The sequence below is a fragment of the Staurois parvus genome, unplaced genomic scaffold, assembly GCF_062004578.1.
Source record: "Staurois parvus isolate SC_StPar_1 unplaced genomic scaffold, SC_StPar_1.0 ptg000570l, whole genome shotgun sequence".
Lineage (NCBI taxonomy): Eukaryota > Metazoa > Chordata > Amphibia > Anura > Ranidae > Staurois > Staurois parvus.
In genome coordinates, this window is record NW_028318366.1 from 1,922,117 (window position 1) to 1,943,795 (window position 21,679).

General features: G+C 45.6%; 1 protein-coding gene across 1 annotated transcript in view; it reads left to right on the forward strand.

The window, feature by feature from the left end:
• Nucleotides 1-21,679, forward strand: part of LOC149450607 (uncharacterized) — a 156,966-nt gene that overhangs the window by 111,069 nt on the left and 24,218 nt on the right. The window contains exons 4-5 of the mRNA XM_089691738.1: nt 19,487-19,579; nt 19,749-19,922. Coding sequence (XP_089547864.1) covers nt 19,487-19,579; nt 19,749-19,922 — 267 coding nt within the window. The remainder of the gene's footprint in view (nt 1-19,486; nt 19,580-19,748; nt 19,923-21,679) is intronic.

The window sequence follows — 21,679 nt, forward strand, 5'->3', positions numbered from 1 at the left end:
GGAAATCTTGAAAATGAAAGATGTACACACAGTGCGCTGGTTATGCAGCAAAGTCAAGGCCTTGCATGCTTTTCTGTAAAACTGGAAGACAGTAGGGAGCCATTGTGAGCAGATATCATCTGAGGGATCATGTGAATCTACTAAAGTTAAAGGCTTCCTGAAAGACCTGAAACAGATGACGTTTGTGAAACTTTTGTATTTCCTGTTCGATTTTTCTAGCAAGCTGAAACCTTTGTCAGAGAGTCTTCAGAACAAGGAACTTATGATCTGTCAGGTAAAAAACAAACTAGAACAAGCAGCTAAAACTCTTCAGGATCTTTCTGATGGGAAAGGAAAAAATGAACTTGAATTTCTTAGTAAGTTTACAGAAGATGGAAAACGACATGGACTGCAGCTGACCAACCTTCAAGCTGGTGACAGAATTTCAGTCTATAGGCCAATCTGTATTGGCCAAAGCAGAAAGAGATTTCATTTTGAGGCTTTCCTCGTTCTCCTCAGATATTGTACAATCTGTCCATATATTGAACAGCGTGTCTTGGCCAGACAAAGCTCACATCCCCAACTTTGGATGGACTGAGTTGCACAGAATTGCAAAACATGTTTTTGATAATCAGTTTGAAGACAAAATTGAGCTGTTAGAAGCAGAGTGGGCTGACCTCAAACTCTCCATTCAAAATGGACTCTTTTAATGAGACTCTGAAAAGACTGAATCAGCAGAAAGATTCAGCAACATACTCCCTCTGATCAGTTTCTGTGCCGTACTTCCCCAACAACCGCCTCATGTGAACGTGGCTATAGCTACCAAATCAGAATAAAGACGGTCTATCGTTCATCACTGACACGGGAGACTTTGGATGATCTTCTGATGATTGCTGTTAATGGACCACCACTAAAAGATTACAATCCACACACAGCCATTGGAGTGGTATTTTGTATCAGAAAGGGGACGTTACACAAGTCTTGGTCCTGCTGTACAATGAAAACCATAGCAAATCTTGATGTGAAACTGGCTTCCTACTGCTTTTTGGCATCCAAAATATCATTTTTTGGTGTTTTATTTTCTTAATTGAATAGAATGCAATCCACACACAGCCATTGAAGTGGTATTTTGTATCAGAAAAAGAGTATTACACAAGTCTTGGTCCTGCTGTACAACAAAAACCATAGTAAATCTTGATGTGAAACTGGCTTCCTACTGCTTTTTGGCATCCTAAAAAAATCATTTTGTGGTGTGTTTTTTCTTCATGAAATAGATTGCAATCCACACACAGCCATTGGAGTGGTATTTTGCATCAGAAAAAGGGTATTACACAAGTCTTGGTCCTGCTGTACAACACAAACCATGGCTGCTCTATGTTACAATGGTTACTATTGTTATGCCATGTTTTTTGGCATCTAAATAAGCACTTCTTTGTTTTTTCTTAATGCACTACTTCTCTAAGCTCTCTTTTAATAAGATGCTGGAGATAAAAAATGCAAAATGTTTACTATTGTTATTTATGTTTTTTGGCCATCAAAAGAGGCACTTTTTTCTTTTTTCTTAATGCCGCACTTCTCTAAGGTCTCTGCTGGAGATAAAAAATACAACATGTTTACAGTAATTATTATTCCATGTTTTTTGGCATCAAAATAAGCACTTTTTCTTATGCTATACTTCTATAAACTAAACTTACATCTTTTAAAAGAGACTTTACTGCAGTTACTAAAGATGCCGGAGATAAACAAAAGAAATACAAAATGTTCACTCCAGGTTTAAAGCTGTAAAACTTGATATTTTGATTGCACCCGATTGCTATTAAGCTATTGCTGTGATGTTTAAATTGACATAATAAAGTTATAATTGCAGTTTTTTTATATTTTGAACTCTTTATTCTAAAGAAAAATGTAATTTCATAAGCTTTAAGGGGGTGTGGTTGGGGGCAGGGCTAGGGACAGGGTTGGGGGATGGGCTGGGGTTGGAGGTGGACCTGGGCAAGGTTGGGTGGGGCAACTGGTGGAGAGTAAGGTTTGTGCCTGGCTAGTAGGTCTAGACTCAAAATGGTTTATCGGGATGTATACAGTATATATATGACAAGGTAGACTACTTCATGTAACATTACATCTTCATCTCAGATTGTAAGCGGATTGGATTGGCCTGTGTATGGGATTCCAGATCAAGTCATGGCAAGGTACACGTTGAGCGTTGAATATCTGGTTGTAGAGAGATCACGGGGGGGATTTGTATATCTGTTGTCACATGTTGCTGAGTTACTGATTTCTTACACGACATTTCCAGACAGTTGGATGTAATTCATTAATATTTGGAAGTAATTGCTGGCTTGTATTTCTCCCCATTATTGTGGATTAGATCATTGTACTGTTATCTTGTATTGTTTATTATTTATCATCACCTATTATATTTCATCCCCATTTTGTACTGATTTATATTATTAATAAATATATATTTTTGCACATTATTGTGTTTTATTTTGTCTTCCAATTATCACAAATACAGAACTGGGATGTCGGTTACTTTGTGAGAATTAGTAGGGAATCTCCTTCATTCCAGATCCCGCCTGTTTCCATGAATTGTATACGGATTATTTCCTCACAGATAAAGTTCTGACAATTTGTACCGTTCTGGTGTTTTTGGTCCTCAGAAATGAGATCTGCCGTCATCAGACATGATGGATTTTCAGACATCTATCCCATAGTTTGTAGACTCTATAACTCTCCTACACACTGAATCATAGACACTGATTGGGGTTATTGTACCCAAGAAATGGCGCAGAATACACCTTTGTCTACATTTAGAAGGAAAGACCATTTATTTGTAAAAACAAGAAACAAGAAAAAATGGTAAAAAGTGGTGTTTAAATACCACCAAAATAAATATCTATTTGTGTGAAAAAATTACAAAAATATAATTTGGGTACAATGTTGCATGACTGTGTAATTGTCATTCAAAGTGTGAGAGCGCTGATAGTTACCAGTCGGCCTGGGCAGGAAGGGGGTGGAAGTGTCCGGTATACAGGAGGTAGAAATATTTATTTTTAAACAGACCTCCAAGTGTTTGTGAAATCTCCCACCACAAAATGTACTCAGCCAATCACAGGGCAGGACTCCATTTTTACTCTTCTCCTGCCATCAATGGCCAACCCGGTCCCACACTTCATCCATGTCTTTGGGGACCTCTGATCTCCTTATGAACTGTTTCTTCCATGATGAAGATCAGCCATGGAGTATATCTGAGGTGTATATCAGGGTGTGCTTCTTCCCCACATGAGAGCTGGGATGTCCAGCAACATTCATCTAGAAGACATTTCCCGCACTCAAGGCACTAATACACCTCCAGGGTTGTGTGGGACCCCTGATGTACAGGAAAACAGGACTTCAGTGAGAAACATTTCCCTCACTCAGGACAGGGAAGTGGCTTCTCCTCATGTGAGATCTCTGATGTCTTGAAAGATGGGACTTCACTGAAAAACATTGCCCACACTCAGGACAGGAATACGGCTTCTCCCCTGTGTGAGATCTTTGATGTGTGTAAACACTGGACTTATGTAAAAAACATTTCCCACACTCAGGACAAAAATACGGCTTCTCTCCTGCGTGAGATCTCTGATGTCTGTAAAGATTGGACTTGTGTGAAAAAGATTTTCCACACTCAGGACAGGAATATGGCCTCTCCCCTGTGTGAGATCTCTGATGTCTGTAAAGATTGGACTTATCTGAAAAACACTTTCCACACTCAGGACAGGAATATGGCTTCTCCCCCGTGTGAGATCTTTGATGTGTGTAAAGACTGGACTTATCTGAAAAACATTTGCCACACTCAGGACAGGAATGTGGCTTCTCCCCCGTGTGAGATCTCTGATGTGTGCAAAGACTGGACTTCTGTGAAAAACTTTTCCCACACTCAGGACAGGAATACGGCTTATCTCCCGTGTGAGATCTCTGATGTGTGTAAAGATTGGAATTCTGTGAAAAACTTTTCCCACACTCAGGACAGGAATACGGTTTATCTCCCGTGTGAGATCTCTGATGTGTGTAAAGATGGGTCTTCATTGAAAAACATTTCCCGCACTCAGGACAGGAATATGGCTTCTCGCCCGTATGAGATCTCTGATGTGTGTGAAGACTGAACTTCCTTGAAAAACATTTCCCACATTCAGGACAGGAATACGGCTTATCTCCCGTGTGAGATCTCTGATGTGTGTAAAGACTGGACTTCTGTGAAAAACTTTTCCCGCACTCAGGACAGGAATACAGCTTCTCCCCCATGTGAGATCTTTTATGCACATTAAGTTTGGATTTAGAACAGAAACCCTTCCCACACTCAGTACAGGAGAAGCTCTTCCCTGTTGGAAGGCCGGCCCGGTCCCGCACAGTCTGAGGTCCCTCAGGATACGAGGAATCCGATGGTCCATCTACACTGGGTGGTGCCGGATGCACATTGGAGGGAGCCGGGTTTTCTCCTGGACTATACTGTGTGATATCCTCATCTTCTACTTTCCAGTCTGGAGACAAAGTGAGACAATCCTCGGAGGTTTTCCTCATCTCCCGGCCATGGACTAAAATACAAAGACAAAGAGGATTACTAGACAGGAGCTGATTGGTTCCCCCAATCCAGGACTCCACCCACATCAGGCAGCTTGGTCTCTGAGGAGCTTACAATTCCACCCTCAAGGGAACTAGGAAATGGCTCCTCTGATCTCCTACCAGATCATTTCTTTATTCATGGACCTTAGTCAGAGAGTGAGGAAACAACCAGAACTGTCTTTTATAGGAGGGACAGTGATGAGGGGATTATAGGACGAGGGTCCCCACCCCCTCTATCACTCATCATGACAGAGGCATGCCTGTGTTAGCAACATCACGGGAACATATGCCCAGCAATCATCTTTGCAGTCATGGATTTTCTCCTGTTGCCCCTTTACTACACTTTCCAGTTCGGAACATTTTTCTTGGTAGGCTATAGCGGCCTCCATGTTTGGGTCAGATTTTTCTGTGCTGGTCAGAGCTCAGGCTCAGAGACCAGTAGTTATAGCAGAAGACCAACCAACAGGATAGGTATACAGGCAGGTCACCCTGACAGATGACGTAGGCTCACCTGAGGTGCGGGGTCTAAGCACTAACCAGTATCACCAGAGCTCCAGATGGTGGGTATGGGTTTTGCTGCGTGTTAGTACCAGGTCACAGTAGTAGTAGTAGTCAATAAACAAGCCAAGGGTCAGTAACAAGTGGTTCCAGGTCAGTAGTGAAGGTACAGAAGGTAGCAGGAGAGACAAGGGCAAGATATTGGATGGAGAAGGAACAAATATCTGCCAACCAGGAAGTGCAGAGACATGGCTTAAATCAGGAAGTTCATGGGAGGAGCAAAGAGTTCAAGGCTCAGCAGAAAACAAAGCAATGGATTGAGCAAAGTGCCGTCTATTATATCAGGTAACTCAGTGAGAAGAGTTACTGCCAGACACAGTAGAGGTTCTGGGTTCAAGTCCAGGCTCTGACAGGTGTCTACGTTGAGCAGAGGCAATGAATTAATATTTAGCTTCCAGCTGAGCCCCAGAACCTCCATAAATCCAGTCTAGATACATAAATTGTCTCTGCAGCACAGAGAAGGAAGATTATCCGAGAGAAATCCAGGAATACAGGACGGGGAACACAGCTCAGGAAAGTGACCAGGGGATTACAGGCTGATATCACCCAGTCCCCGCCCTACTCTGGACCAATCAGTGAGCAGTATGGGTGGAGGAATGGATTTAGTGTTCATGACCCACCTGTGCTGATCTCTGTAGGAGTGTCCTCCTCTATAAATGTCCCCGTTATTCCATCCTCCTCCATAGACTGCTGATCATCCCTCACATACGCCTCTTCTTCTTCTGCTTTCACCTCAAATTCTATATCGATTGGATCTCCACTCTAAATCAAGGAAATGAGAGAAAATATCATCTGTAAGATGTAAAATTTATGATTGTGACATCACACACCAAATCCACACATTGTCTCCCTTCACAGAAGCAGATCACATGTGATATGTCGGTACATTTCCCCTAAATACCGCATGCCATCCTGAAACTGTCCATTTCCTATCCCGTGTTGCGGTATTGACCACAAACACTGAACACGCTCAGTAAATACCGCATGAACAGGCGTTACATTCACAGAAGGAAATAAAGAATGAAATGCATGCGGTCATTAATTAGTGGTGGAGACATGCGGCATTCAGGAAATGTGTACTGCTTGGTAAAGAGTGGGCGGCCGCTGGCATCCTTAACAACCAGTAAACAACATGGTTGTTAGGGAGCGAGCGGCTGCCACATCCAAACCAACCGATAAAACTTGAAAAAAAGAATTACTGGCAATGAAATATTAAGAAAATGGCGTAGGATTCCCTCCTTTGGGGATCTAGTATGGATTTTGAGGGGGACCCCTTGACAAAATGAAAGAAATACATACCAGACCCCTATCTGAGCATGCAGCTCAGGAAAGGGGGGACAAGCAAGTGACCCCCCCTCCTGAAACATACCAGGCCATGTGCCCTTATCAAGTATCATGATTGGATCATCGATGGATCTACATCAGGGGGATATTTTTCTTTATTTTTGTTTTGTCAATAATTACTTCCAGTGTTTGTTTACACGATATGTTTTTTGGTGAATGAATAGGGGTACTATGTACTCTATACTCATTCACATTGTGGGGGGCCGGGATCTGGGGGCCTCCATGTTAAAGGTGGCTTCCAGATTCCAATAAGCCCCCCACCCAAAGACCCCACAACCACTGCCCAGGGTTGTGAAGAAGGGACCCTTGTCCCCATCGCCATGGGAACAAGGTGCTTTTGGGGGCGCAGAGTGCCCCTGTCCTGAAACACCCACCCAATGTTGAGGATATGTGGCCTGGTATGGTTCAGGAGGAAGGTGGGCACTCACTAAGGGGCTGGTATTGATTTTGGAGGGGAACCCACGCCTTTAATTTTATTTTTTTGGCATCGGGGTTCCCCTCAACATCCATACCAGACCTGTCACAGCTGTCAGCGGGGAAATTGGCGGCCGTCCGCTCCTTGTTTACTGGTTGTTGGGGACACTGGCGGCTGCCCTCTCCTTAACAACAAGCTATTTACAAGTGTTGCTATGGACACCAGTGGTAAATTACCCGCAGGCTTCACTGCTAAAAAACAGAATGCAGCATCTTACTACATACTGGGATACGGGAAGATACCGCTTTGTGATTGGAGCCCATAGTCTCTACAAGTCCATGTTCTAGATTCTCCATCCCACCAACCTTGTAATAGTGAGGGATGGTGTGACCTTCCTGTGTGGAATCCCGGGAATACAGAGGACGGGGACATCTCTCTGGTGGGTTCCCATGACTGGATCCATCTGTAGGAAACACACACACTGACTGAATCCATTGTTTCTATGTGTTTATCAGATGATGGGGGATCTAGGTGGATCCTCCGTACTGCTCTCTCCTTTACAATAAAGTCTCCTCTTACCCGGTGATGTGAGGGGCGGCTGATTGTCCATCATGACGTCCTTGTAGAGATCCTTGTGTCCTTCTAAATACTCCCACTCCTCCATGGAGAAATAGACAGTGACACCCTGACACCTTATAGGAACCTGACACACACAATGATACAGTCACCATCCAGACACATCCCTTGTCTGTTACTGGAGAATGTCCCAGAATTCCCGGCACCGCTCACCTCTCCTGTCAGCAGCTCAGTGATCTCTCTGGTGACTTCTAGAATCTTCTTCTTCTTTCTCTCTTCTATCAGGGAGGGAGGTGGAGACAATGTGATGTCATATGATCTCCAGACTTCACAGGAGGAAAACTCTACATCTGAACACAAATAGTCACATCAAATGATATTCCCAGAATCCTCCTCACCTCTCCATTCAGGTCTCCATTTTATTAAAGCCCCACTTCAGGCTGAGGTATAATTCCCCCCCACAGGACCCCCACACTACGCAGGGTATAGGCTTGTTGCAGCATTATGATGTCATCACATACAACACAGGACCAATAGAACAAAAGCCAGATGGAGGGACATTGGGAGGAGGAGCTGTGAGGTCAGTGTGATGTCATAGGATTCTCTGACTCTGAATGGAGGAACATTGGGAGGAGGAGCTGTGAGGTCAGTGTGATGTCATAGGATTCTCTGACTCTGGATGGAGGAACATTGGGAGGAGGAGCTGTGAGGTCAATGTGATGTCATAGGATTCTCTGAATGTGGATGGAGGGACATTGGGAGGAGGAGCTGTGAGGTTAGTGTGATGTCATAGGATTCTCTGACTCTGGATGGAGGGACATTGGGAGGAGGAGCTGTGAGGTCAGTGTGATGTCATAGGATTCTCTGAGTCTGGATGGAGGGACATTGGGAGGAGGGGCTGTGAGGTCAGTGTGATGTCATAGGACATATAGACTCTGGATGGAGGGACATTTGGATGGGGAGATTTGAGGGGTCCTCTATATGAGGCTCCCCTATAAACCAAATCCTTGTTCCTGGGTGCATCCTACCTCTCCTAAACTGAGGAGTGAACTTTGACCTTTACCATCCAGAAATCTGTCCGGAATCTGTGGAAGTAAGCTGTCATGTGATCAGGTGACGTGCGGAGGAACGGAGTGTAAATAGCAGACAATTGTCTCCAGAGCCCCTAATGGTGGGGATGGATTTGGCGGCGTGCTGGTGCCAAGTTTCCTCCCCCCAGGGTCACTGCAGGTGTGGAGAAAAGCTGTGTAAGAGGATATGGAGGAGAGATGAGGAGGAGATCCAGGAATCAGGAGAAAGGTCAGGGCAAGCAACAGACGAGCACATCCAAGAGACCAAGCCGGGGTCACTACACAGAAAATCAATCCAAGGAAACAACAGGCAGGACGAGGAATAGCAAGAAGGAGCTGAGAGACAAATGAGAATATTGCTCAGCCAATGGGAGATGATCTCAGCATGACTTCCATCATGAAGGAGATGAGGGGGAGGGGAGGAAGTCACTGAAGGTGACCATAGATCCATGGAAATTCAGCTGGTTCAGCAGGGATCGCTCCCATTTCCATCCATGTGTGGCCACTGCCGGATAAAAGTCACTCCCCCAGCGGCTGCAGCCAATAGCTTCAGTGCTGATCTGTGTATTCTGAGAGCGGAGGAGTCCCCCCATTGTCAGAATACAAGAGTGCAGCGGGGAGGATTCCCCCATCCACCTCCAATGTGTGGATGGGGGAATCACTTCAGTTTTTATGGTCATCCCGCTGGCTGAACGATAAAACTGAACCATGTAGGCCAGCTTTGGGAGCAAATATATTATCATCAACTCCTCCCCCTGAAGGGGTTCATCTGGGTTCCCACACTATATATATGTGTGTATCATCATCTGCTGGAGATAAAAGACATCACAGTGACTATGGAGGAAGAGGACGGACATGACTATGGAGGAAGAGGACGGACGTGACTATGGAGGAAGAGGATGGACATGACTATGGAGGAAGAGGACGGACATGACGGAGGGGTTACTGGGTGTAAATAGAACATAACATCTTATTACCTCCTGTGCTGCCACTTCCAGAAACGTCTCCTCTCAGCTTCACTTCCACACTGAAAGTCTTGTCTGTACCTGACATCACTTCCTGTCTGTACCTGACATCACCTCCTGTCTTTACCTGACATCACTTCCTGTCTGTACCTGACATCACTTCCTGTCTTCCATAGAGACTTCCTGTCTGGGTAGAAGTGAGATCCCCACCTTGTGGAACTCAGAGGAACTGCAGCCCCGAGAAGCGTCTGGTAGTGTGACCCCGGCCTTGTGCTGGGTGTGTATGGACTGTAGATCCTTATAGAGGGGTCACCTCCACTCCCACCAAGGGGGACAGAAATATATGACTCCTCGGGGGAGGGGTTTTGGCCCCTTTGATTTTGCAGTAACATTGATTGCAGATTTAGTCCTGTAGAACATCTGGTATATGGATACAAAGCCCCCCAGCTGGGAGTAAAGGGTGGAAATGGCTGGTGACCCCCAGATTTGGGCAATGATGTCATCACTATAAATGGATAAAACCCGCGCTATGTGTAACAACTCCAAACCTACAAAAACCTTCTAGCGGACTGCTGCTGTAACAAAGGGAAGGATTCCCTGTCATCTAGAAGAGCATTATGTGTCACAGCGCTGTCCTATTGTGTGTGCACAGAAATCATCACAAATACACTACAAATATGTGGAGACATTCACAGATAAAGAGCTCGGGGCTCCAAATCCTATTCTCTGCACATCCACTGCTTCCACTTTACACCCACTTCATTGGTCTTATGGGGTTTATCAATAAATGAAGGAAACTGAACCGTGTGCAAATCCATCCACAACATAAAGTGCTTTGTGCTCAAGATGCTGCTCCCTGCACATCCACTGCTTCCACTTTACACCCACTTCATTCATCTCATCAGATTTGCTGCTATAGGAAATCATCTCAAATCCTGTGCAAATCCATGGAGACAGACAATATTGTGTGCTCAGTATAGTGTTCTCTGCAAGTCCACCGCTTCCACTTTGCATCTACTTCAATCCACTTATTATACTCCAAAAATCCACCAATCAGTGAAAAGTTGATAAGGTGTGAAAGTGCTCCGCCCTCCAAACTGTGTGGGCTGTAGTGTAGCCACGCCTTCTTCCACCTCTTGTACACGGGATGGTGAGGGCGCCCCATAGTAGTGCTTCCCCCTCACCACACCAATAGGACTCCCAGCTTTTCAGCTCCCAGAGTCACAAACATCCTTCACACTCTCCTCATCTCCGATGGTAAAGGAACCGGATCCTCCTCGCTCACTCCTGCAAGTCTGCTGCGGGTTCTGTCAGTCTCCCTCCTAGACTCCGCCTCCGACCGCCATTCCAGCAGGAGCTCCGCCTCTAAATATACACTCAGGGAGGAGAGAAAGGGGAACCCGACATCATGTGACACCTTTTATTACATGGAAATACGAAAATCAACGGGACTAATGCAATCACATTTACTGCAAAATCAGAGGGGCCAAAATGTGTCCCCCGAGCAGTCAGGCTGCAGGAGATCTGCTGAGACATAGAGAGGGAAATGGGAGCTAATAGGCTGCAGGAGATCTGCTGAGACATAGAGAGGGAAATGGGAGCTAATAGGCTGCAGGAGATCTGCTGAGACATAGAGAGGGAAATGGGTGCTAATAGGCTGCAGGAGATCTGCTGAGACATAGAAAGGGAAATGGGTGCTAATAGGCTGCAGGAGATCCGCTGAGACATAGAGAGGGAAATGGGTGCTAATAGGCTGCAGGAGATCCGCTGAGACATAGAAAGGGAAATGGGTGCTAATAGGCTGCAGGAGATCCGCTGAGACATAGAGAGGGAAATGGGAGCTAATAGGCTGCAGGAGATCCGCTGAGACATAGAAAGGGAAATGGGAGCTAATAGGCTGCAGGAGATCTGCTGAGACATTGAGAGGGAAATGGGAGCTAATAGGCTGCAGGAGATCCGCTGAGACATAGAAAGGGAAATGGGTGCTAATAGGCTGCAGGACATCCGCCGAGACATAGAAAGGGAAATGGGTGCTAATAGGCTGCAGGAGATCCGCTGACACATAGAGAGGGAAATGGGAGCTAATAGGCTGCAGGAGATCCGCTGAGACATAGAAAGGGAAATGGGAGCTAATAGGCTGCAGGAGATCTGCAGAGACATAGAGAGGGAAATGGGTGCTAATAGGCTGCGGGAGATCCGCCGAGACATAGAAAGGGAAATGGGAGCTAATAGGCTGCGGGAGATCTGCTGAGACGTAGAGAGGGAAATGGGAGCTAATAGGCTGTAGGAGATCCGCTGAGACGTAGAAAGGGAAATGGGAGCTAATAGGCTGCAGGAGATCCGCTGAGACGTAGAGAGGGAAATGGGAGCTAATAGGCTGCAGGAGATCCGCTGAGACGTAGAGAGGGAAATGGGTGCTAATAGGCTGCAGGAGATCTGCTGAGACAATGAAATGTGTATGAAATGGATGGATGTGCAGACACTCCCAGAAGATGATGTCATTATGAGTGGATTGATATATATTTTTGCATTGTCCCCCCCAGAAGGATCAGGTTTGGCGGGATCGCTCTCATTAGCTATACATTTGTATTTTGTGTTCTGTGTTTGTAAGACTTTTCTATATGTAATAAGAGATGTTTGTTGAACAGTTGGTTACATAAGAGTTACATTTATTTCTTCTTCCTTTATTCAGTAATGTTTCATCTCCCGTAGTATCCCTGTAAGGTACATATTATACAGGAAGGGGGATTATGGGATGGATCTCGGGGCTGCAGTTCCTCTGAACTCCACAAGGTGGGGATCTCACCTATACTCACACAGGAAGTCTCTATGGAATGCAGACAGGAAGTGATGTCAGACACAGACAGGAAGTGATGTCAGACACAGACAGGAAGTGATGTCAGGTACAGACAGGAAGCAGAGAGGAGACATTGGTGGAAGTGGCAGCAGAGGAGGTAATAAGATGTTATGTTTTATTTACACCCAGTAACCCCCGTCATGTCTCTCCTCTTCCTCCATAGTCACGTCCGTCCTCTTCCTCCTTAGTCACGTCCGTCCTCTTCCTCCATAGTCACGTCCGTCCTCTTCCTCCATAGTCAGGTCCATCCTCTTCCTCCATAGTCACGTCCGTCCTCTTCCTCCATAGTCACATCCGTCCTCTTCCTCCATAGTCACATCTGTCCTCTTCCTCCATAGTCACGTCCGTCCTCTTCCTCCATAGTCACGTCCGTCCTCTTCCTCCTTAGTCACGTCCGTCCTCTTCCTCCATAGTCACGTCCGTCCTCTTCCTCCATAGTCACGTCCGTCCTCTTCCTCCATAGTCACGTCCGTCCTCTTCCTCCATAGTCACATCTGTCCTCTTCCTCCATAGTCACGTCTGTCCTCTTCCTCCTTAGTCACGTCCGTCCTCTTCCCCCATAGTCACGTCTGTCCTCTTCCTCCATAGTCACGTCCGTCCTCTTCATAGTCACGTCCGTCCTCTTCCTCCATAGTCACATCTGTCCTCTTCCTCCATAGTCACGTCTGTCCTCTTCCTCCATAGTCACGTCCGTCCTCTTCCTCCATAGTCACGTCCGTCTTCTTCCTCCATTGTCACGTCCGTCCTCTTCCTCCATAGTCACGTCCGTCCTCTTCCTCCATAGTCACATCTGTCCTCTTCCTCCATAGTCACGTCCGTCCTCTTCCTCCATAGTCACGTCCGTCCTCTTCCTCCATAGTCACGTCCGTCCTCTTCCTCCATAGTCATGTCCGTCCTCTTCCTCCACAGTCACGTCCGGCCTCTTCCTCCATGGTCACGTCCGTCCTCTTACTCCATAGTCACGTCCGTCCTCTTCCTCCATAGTCACGTCTGCCCTGTTCCTCCACGGTCACGTCCGTTCTCTTCCTCCATAGTCATGTCCATCCTCCATAGTCGCTGTGACGTCTTTTATCTCCAGCAGATGATGATACACACATATATAGTGTGGGAACCCAGATGAACCCCTTCAGGGGCACAACATTCCCCCACTTCCGGGGCCGGAACATTCTCCTCATTGTGGAGATAAATTCTAGTAATATGGTCCTCTAAACAAACAGCACTGACAATAAATAGACAAGACAAGGACCATCCTGACCATACATGGCCTACAAAGGGCAATGATGACACTACACAGGCAGCCAATGGGCAGTCATTACACTATGCAGCCAACACAATGATGGAGTGCCGGGGTCAGGAGTATGGAGCATAGAGCCCCTTACATTGCTGCTCAGGAGGAAGGAAACATTCCTTTGTAACAGAAAATGTATATAAATCTGAGGCTCTTTTAGGAATGTTGGGGGGTTAAAGAATGAAAGGGGCTTTATAGCGACTAAAACATTTAATATGTGTAACATTGTTCTGTTTATCTCCTCCTCCCCTCCCCCGCCTGTCTCCAGCACTGCACCCGGGGACTAGCAGGGAGGGGAGACACCTTGCAGTGTAATGAGAACTGATTGGCTGCTCCTTGGGAAAGGGGAGTGTCCTGCTTATCCTTTCTCCCTTTCACTCCCAGAGCCATTTTTGCATTTTTTGCACATTTAAAAAATAATTTTAGCCCTAAAGATGACACAAAACCCCCAAAATATCGATTTTCTGAAAGTAGAGACTTTAGACAATAAAATAGCGGTAGTTCTAATTTTTTATATCACAAAATATTATCACAAAGTCTAGGAAATGCCAAATTTCACTAAAAAATATACTTACGTTAATTTCAGGGCACAAAAAAGCAATAAATGACCCATTTATGTGTAAAAATATAAAGCCGAGGTTGCAGCGAGTAAATAGATATCCAACATGTCAACCCTTAAGTTGTGTGTGCTGAAATGGTGACAACCTTTAGTCCCGGTATTATCTATAGGTGACACATTTATAGCCCCTTCTAGGTCATCAGTATAGAGTACGGAGGAGGTCTGCTCCTAGAATTATCCTCTCATTCTGGTGTGACCGGCGATATGTAACGTGTATCACAATCAATGTTATCACGTGTAGGCGCTCCAGCGTGTGCTCTTACGTTTGGGCGTACATATATGTGGGGGTGGGAGGCCTTAAAATTTTTTAAAGGGAAGAGTTATATACTTGGGTGTAACTTTAATTGTTTACAATTAAAAAAAAAAACATTTTTACTTAAGGGGACAAAGTCCTCTATGTGATGACTTTTCATGACAGGTTCTCTTTATTGAGACATCCAGGGTCTAAAAGACCCCCAATGTCTCCCCTGTACTGCATTGGATGTAATGTAGTGCACATCGCACCGCATTACATTCTTACCGTCCTCGATGGTCGGGAAATCTGTCATAACGTCACTTCTGGGTCAGGACAAGAAGGGAGTGAACATGTCCGCTCTCCTCCATCCCCTCTACCCTCCGACACCCGCTGACCCGGGCCCACAGATGGGCAAGCAGAGCCGGGGAAGCATAGTAGGTACAGGAGAGGATCACACACACGGGGTGGCAGAGGCTGGCACCTGAAAGGAGAGCCCTGTGGCTTGCCCTCAGCAGGGATAAAGAATAAACACAATACTTGCCCGGCCCCCAGAACTACATGTCCCGGGTGTCGGGCGATGTAAAGTGACCATCCCTGCATGATGAGCCGACATTGACCTCACAGCACTGCCTCAGAGCAAACTAGTCATAGGAAGGATCAGATTTATCATTCCTTGTCTGCAGATCTAAAACTCATCAAAACCAGTTCAGAGACCAAACAAACCCAACAGAGAAAAGGGCCCCCGGACCCCAAAATTGTAGTAAACACTAAACAGTCCAAACAAAATGTCTTCCCATGGGGGGAGTAGTTCTTCAATGTCCAGCAACCCTCCTATTCCCCCCTCACATCCACATCCTATTATTGTGTGACCAATACCATCCAAATCATTCTTACTTTCATTTCCCAAAGTTATCCGTCTACAAGGAGACCTGTATAGATCACATGATGGCACCAATGAGGATGGAGGAGGACCGGAGTCACATGACTGAGAAGATACTAAACCTCACCCTGGAGATCATCTACCTGCTGACCGGAGAGGTGAGGAGGATTCTGGGAGGTCACATGACATCACTCTTATCTCTATTAATAAAACACAGACCTGACCGGAGAGGTGAGGAGGATTCTGGGAGGTCACATGACATCACTCTCATCTCTATTAATAAAACACAGACCTGACCGGAGAGGTGAGGAGGATTCTGGGAGTCTAACATGATATTCCTATTGGTTTCTCAATACAGAGATTTCGTCTTCTGAAGTCAGGTGATCATATGACCATCACAGTGCCTCCATGTGACTCCCTAAACCCTGAGAGACACAACATGCAGAAGATTCTAGAAGTCACCAAGAAGATGATGGAGCTGCTGACAGGAGAGGTGAGCGGTGCCGGGAATTCTGGGATATTATCCAATCACTGATAGTATCATTAGGATCTGTACATTATCTGCATTGTTACCATTGATGTCATTTTTATTATATATTCAGAGTGGAAACCTGAGAGATCCTAAAGTTGAGGTTAAAGAAGAGATAAAAGAGGAGGAGGATGAGGATGGGGGGATGGAGGAGTCAGAGCTTCTAAAAGAACACAAAGATCTGTACCAGGACACCATGGTGGAGTCATCCAGCTACAGGAACCCACCAGAGAGATGTCCCCGTCCTCTGTATTCCCGGGATTCCACACAGGAAGGTCACACCATCCCTCACTATTACAAGGTTGGTGGGATGGAGCATCTAGAACATGGACTTGTGGAGACAATGTGTGGATTTTATATGTGATGTCACAATCATAAATCTTACATTTTACAGATGATATTTTCTCTCATTTCCTTGATTTAGAGTGGAGATCCAATCGATATAGAATTTGAGGTGAAAGCAGAAGAAGAAGAGGCGTATGTGAGGGATGATCAGCAGTCTATGGAGGAGGATGGAATAACGGGGACATTTATAGAGGAGGACACTCCTACAGAGATCAGCACAGGTGGGTCATGAACACTAAATCCATTCCTCCACCCATACTGCTCACTGATTGGTCCAGAGTAGGGTGGGGACTGGGTGATATCAGCCTGTAAGACACAATTTATGTAACTAGACTGGATTTTTGGAGATTCTGGGGTTCAGCTGGCTGCAAAATGTTAAGTTTTCACCATTAGCATTAACCTAGGCACCTGGGACATGTACTTTGGGTCTCCGGCCCCATATCTGATTCTAGCAAGATCTCTGACAGAACATTTCTCCCAGGGTTCCTTGCTCTGTTGTCTGCTGGCTGTGCCGGGTGGAGGGATATGTCTGTAGTGTCTCAGACCCAAGTCACTGAGTGCAGTCTCAGGAGATGGGAGGCAGCGGTGTGGGATCTCTGCAACTTGTCTACAGTAAACATTTAATCTTCCAATGATTACTGAATACCAATATTATGAGTCCTGACCCTTACACTGTATAATTTATATTTTACATTACATACTCCTGACCCCTGCACTATATACTCTGTATTGTACATTACATACTCCTGACCCCTGCACTATGTACTCTATGTTGTACATTACATACTCCTGACCCCTGCACTATATACTCTATGTTGTACATTACATACTCCTGACCCCTGCACTATGTACTCTATGTTGTACATTACATCCTCCTGACCCCTGCACTATATACTCTATGTTGTACATTACATACTCCTGACCCCTGCACTATATACTCTATGTTGTACATTACATACTCCTGACCCCTGCACTATATACTCTATGTTGTACATTACATACTCCTGACCTCTGCACTATATACTCTATCTTGTACATTACATACTCCTGACCCCTGCACTATATATACTATGTTGTACATTACATACTCCTGACCTCTGCACTATATACTCTATCTTGTACATTACATACTCCTGACCCCTGCACTATATACTCTATGTTGTACATTACATACTCCTGACCCCTGCACTATATACTCTATGTTGTACATTACATCCTCCTGACCCCTGCACTATATACTATATGTTGTACATTACATACTCCTGACCCCTGCACTATATACTCTATGTTGTACATTACATACTCCTGACCCCTGCACTATATACTCTGTTGTACATGACATACTCCTGACCCCTGCACTATGTACTCTATGTTGTACATTACATACTCCTGACCCCTGCACTATATACTCTATGTTGTACATTACATACTCCTGACCCCTGCACTATATACTCTATGTTGTACTTTACATACTCCTGACCCCTGCACTATATACTCTATGTTGTACATTACATACTCCTGACCCCTGCACTATATACTCTGTTGTACATTACATACTCCTGACCTCTGCACTATATACTCTATGTTGTACATTACATACTCCTGACCCCTGCACTATATACTCTATGTTGTACATTACATCCTCCTGACCCCTGCACTATATACTATATGTTGTACATTACATACTCCTGACCCCTGCACTATATACTCTATGTTGTACATTACATACTCCTGACCCCTGCACTATATACTCTGTTGTACATGACATACTCCTGACCCCTGCACTATGTACTCTATGTTGTGCATTACATACTCCTGACCCCTGCACTATATACTCTATGTTGTACATTACATACTCCTGACCCCTGCACTATATACTCTGTTGTACATTACATACTCCTGACCTCTGCACTATATACTCTGTTGTACATTACATACTCCTGACCCCTGCACTATATACTCTGTGTTGTACATTCCATAGTCCTGATTTCTGCTCCCCCCACTGCTATATATACACATAATATGGATTCTCATTGTTCCCCCCCATTTCCTACCAGCTGGACATTTTATATCGGATGATGTGATTGGAGCACAGACTTTTACATGGTGATAATAATGTGATAACATCCTCCAACGTTGGGCCCTTAAACAGAAAGTGATAATGAGGGAGGAGTCAATACCCCAATGATGGTGGTCTTCAGGATCAGTCCAGTCTTCATCTTGGTTGTTCTCCCCCCATCCTCACTCTCTGACCTCTGGTGGGGCTCAGCCCCGCTGTTCTTCATGACTAAATCATGGACTAAATAAGGAAGTGCAGTACTTCTTGTGTTGGGAAGATGGTGATGAGTGATAGAGGGGGTGGGGACCCTCGTCCTATAATCCCCTCATCACTGTCCCTCCTATAAAAGACAGTTCTGGTTGTTTCCTCACTCTCTGACTAAGGTCTATGAATAAAGAAATGACCTGGTAGGAGATCAGAGGAGCCATTTCCTAGTTCCCTTGAGGGTGGAATTGTAAGCTCCTCAGAGACCAAGCTGCCTGATGTGGGCGGAGTCCTGGTTTGGGGGATCCAATCAGCTCCTGTCTAGTAATCCTCTTTGTCTTTGTATTTTAGTCCATGGCCGGGAGATGAGGAAAACCTCCGAGGATTGTCTCACTTTGTCTCCAGACTGGAAAGTAGAAGATGAGGACATCACACAGTATAGTCCAGGAGAAAACCCGGCTCCCTCCAATGTCCATCCGGCACCACCCAGTGTAGATGGACCATCGGATTCCTCGTATCCTGAGGAACCTCAGACTGTGCGGGACCGGGCCGGCCTTCCAACAGGGAATAGCTTCTCCTGCATTGAGTGTGGGAAGAGATTGCAATCTAAATCTGGTCTTAATGTGCATGAAAGATCTCACACGGGGGAGAAGCCTTATTCCTGTCCTGAGTGCGGGAAATGTTTTTCAGACAAGTCCAATCTTTACAAACATCAGAGATCTCATACGGGGGAAAAGCCATATTCCTGTTCTGAGTGTGGGAAATGTTTTTCAGTGAAGTCCAGTCTTTTCACACATCAGAGATCTCACACGGGGAACAAGCCGTATTCCTGTACTAAGTGTGGGAAATGTTTTTCAGTGAAGTCCAGTCTTTTCACACATCACAGATCTCACACAGGGGACAAGCCATATTCCTGTCTCGAGTGTGGGAAATGTTTTTCCCAGACGTCCCATCTTTACAGACATCAGAGATCTCACACGGGGGAGAAGCCGTATTCCTGTCCTGAGTGCGGGAAATGTTTTTCAGATAAGTATCATCTTTCCAGACATCAGAGGTCTCACACGGGGGAGATTCCATATCCCTGTCCTGGGTGCGGGAAATGTTTTTCACAGAAGTCTGAACTGTACATACATCAGAGATCTCACACGGGGGAGAAGTTGTATTCCTGTTCTGAGTGTGGGGAATTTTTTTCCACAGAAGTCACATCTTTACATACATCAGAGATCTCACACAGGGGAGAAGCCGTATTCCTGTCCTGAGTGCGGGAAATGTTTTTCAGTTAAGTCCCATCTTAACACACATCAGAGATCTCACACAGGGGACAAGCCACTTTCCTGTTCTGAGTGCGGGAAATGTTTTTCAGATAAGTCCAATCTTTACATACATCAGAGGTCTCACACGGGGAGAAGCCATATTCCTGCCCTGAATGTGGGAAATGTTTTTCGCAGAAGTCCCATCTTTCCAGACATCAGAGATTTTACACAGGGAGAAGCCACTTTCCTGTCCTGAGTGAGGGAAATGTACCTCACTGAAGTCCTATCTTCCTGTACATCAGAGGTCCCACACAACCCTGGAGGTGTATTAGTGCCTTGAGTGTGGGAAATGTTGCTGGACATCCCAGTTTTCATGTGGGGAAGAAGCACACCCTGATATACACCTCAGATATACTCCATGGCTGATCTTCATCATGGAAGGTACATTAGACCAGGAGATCAGAGGCCCCTAGAGATGTAGAAGAAGCAGGAGATCATAGGTCCCCAGAGAAATGGATGAAGTGGTGGAAGAAGCAGTAGACCAGGAGATCAGAGGCCCCCAGAGACATGGATGAAGTGGTGGAAGAAGCAGGAGATCATAGGTCCCCAGAGACATGGATGAAGTGGTGGAAGAAGCAGTAGACCAGAAGATCAGAGGCCCCCAGAGACATGGATAAAGTGGTGGAAGAAGCAGTAGACCAGGAGATCAAAGGTCCCCAGAGACATAGATGAAGTGGTGGAAGAAGCAGGAGATCATAGGTCTCCAGAGACATGGATGAAGTTGTGGAAGAAGCAGTAGACCAGGAGATCAGAGGCCCCCAGAGACATGGATGAAGTGGTGGAAGAAGCAGTAGACCAGGAGATCAGAGACATGGATGAAGTGGTGAAAGAAGCAGGAGATCAGAGGTCTCCAGAGACATGGATGAAGTGGTGAAAGAAGCAGGAGATCAGAGGCCTCCAGAGACATGGATGAAGTGGTGGAAGAAGCAGGAGATTAGAGGCCCCCAGAGACATGGATGAAGTGGTGGAAGAAGCAGTAGACCAGGAGATCAGAGGCCCCCAGAGACATGGATGAAGTGGTGGAAGAAGCAGTAGACCAGGAGATCAGAGGTCCCCAGAGACATGGATGAAGTGGTGAAAGAAGCAGGAGATCAGAGGCCCCCAGAGACATGGATGAAGTGGTGGAAGAAGCAGTAGACCAGGAGATCAGAGACATGGATGAAGTGGTGAAAGAAGCAGGAGATCAGAGGTCTCCAGAGACATGGATGAAGTGGTGAAAGAAGCAGGAGATCAGAGGCCCCCAGAGACATGGATGAAGTGGTGGAAGAAGCAGTAGACCAGGAGATCAGAGGCCCCCAGAGACATGGATGAAGTGGTCACAATACAATAGTACGATGGAAATCTATCAATCTCTTATGTTTCACCACAAATTGAAAAAATAAAGCAAGTGTGAAGCCAAAAACAATGAATTGTGTGGTTCTCTGATGAGGGAAATGACAGATGTGGATGCCACGACACTTCTTCATGATGAAGCACACAGCACATCAGGGTACAACACTGGGGGGCTTCCCAGAATCCTATGACCCCCAATTCAGAGGGATCACCCAGCACTTGTCTATCAATCCAAGATCTCCAGCTTTCCTCCAACCCCCATCTCAGACGATGGCAGTGCTTCGTCCCATCAGATCGCTGTGCAGATAGACTGTGATATAGTAGAAAAGACACTCTCCATGGTGTCATCAAACACCAATTAATACATTTTGACTGAAATTTATGATGAAATTTGTTTTTTTATTGTTTAATAGTAAAAAGTCCAAAATATTTTTTTTTCTCAATTGTCTCGTGACACTCAGGATCATTAATCAGGAATTAATAATTGGCCGGGGCCCCTATACCGTGAT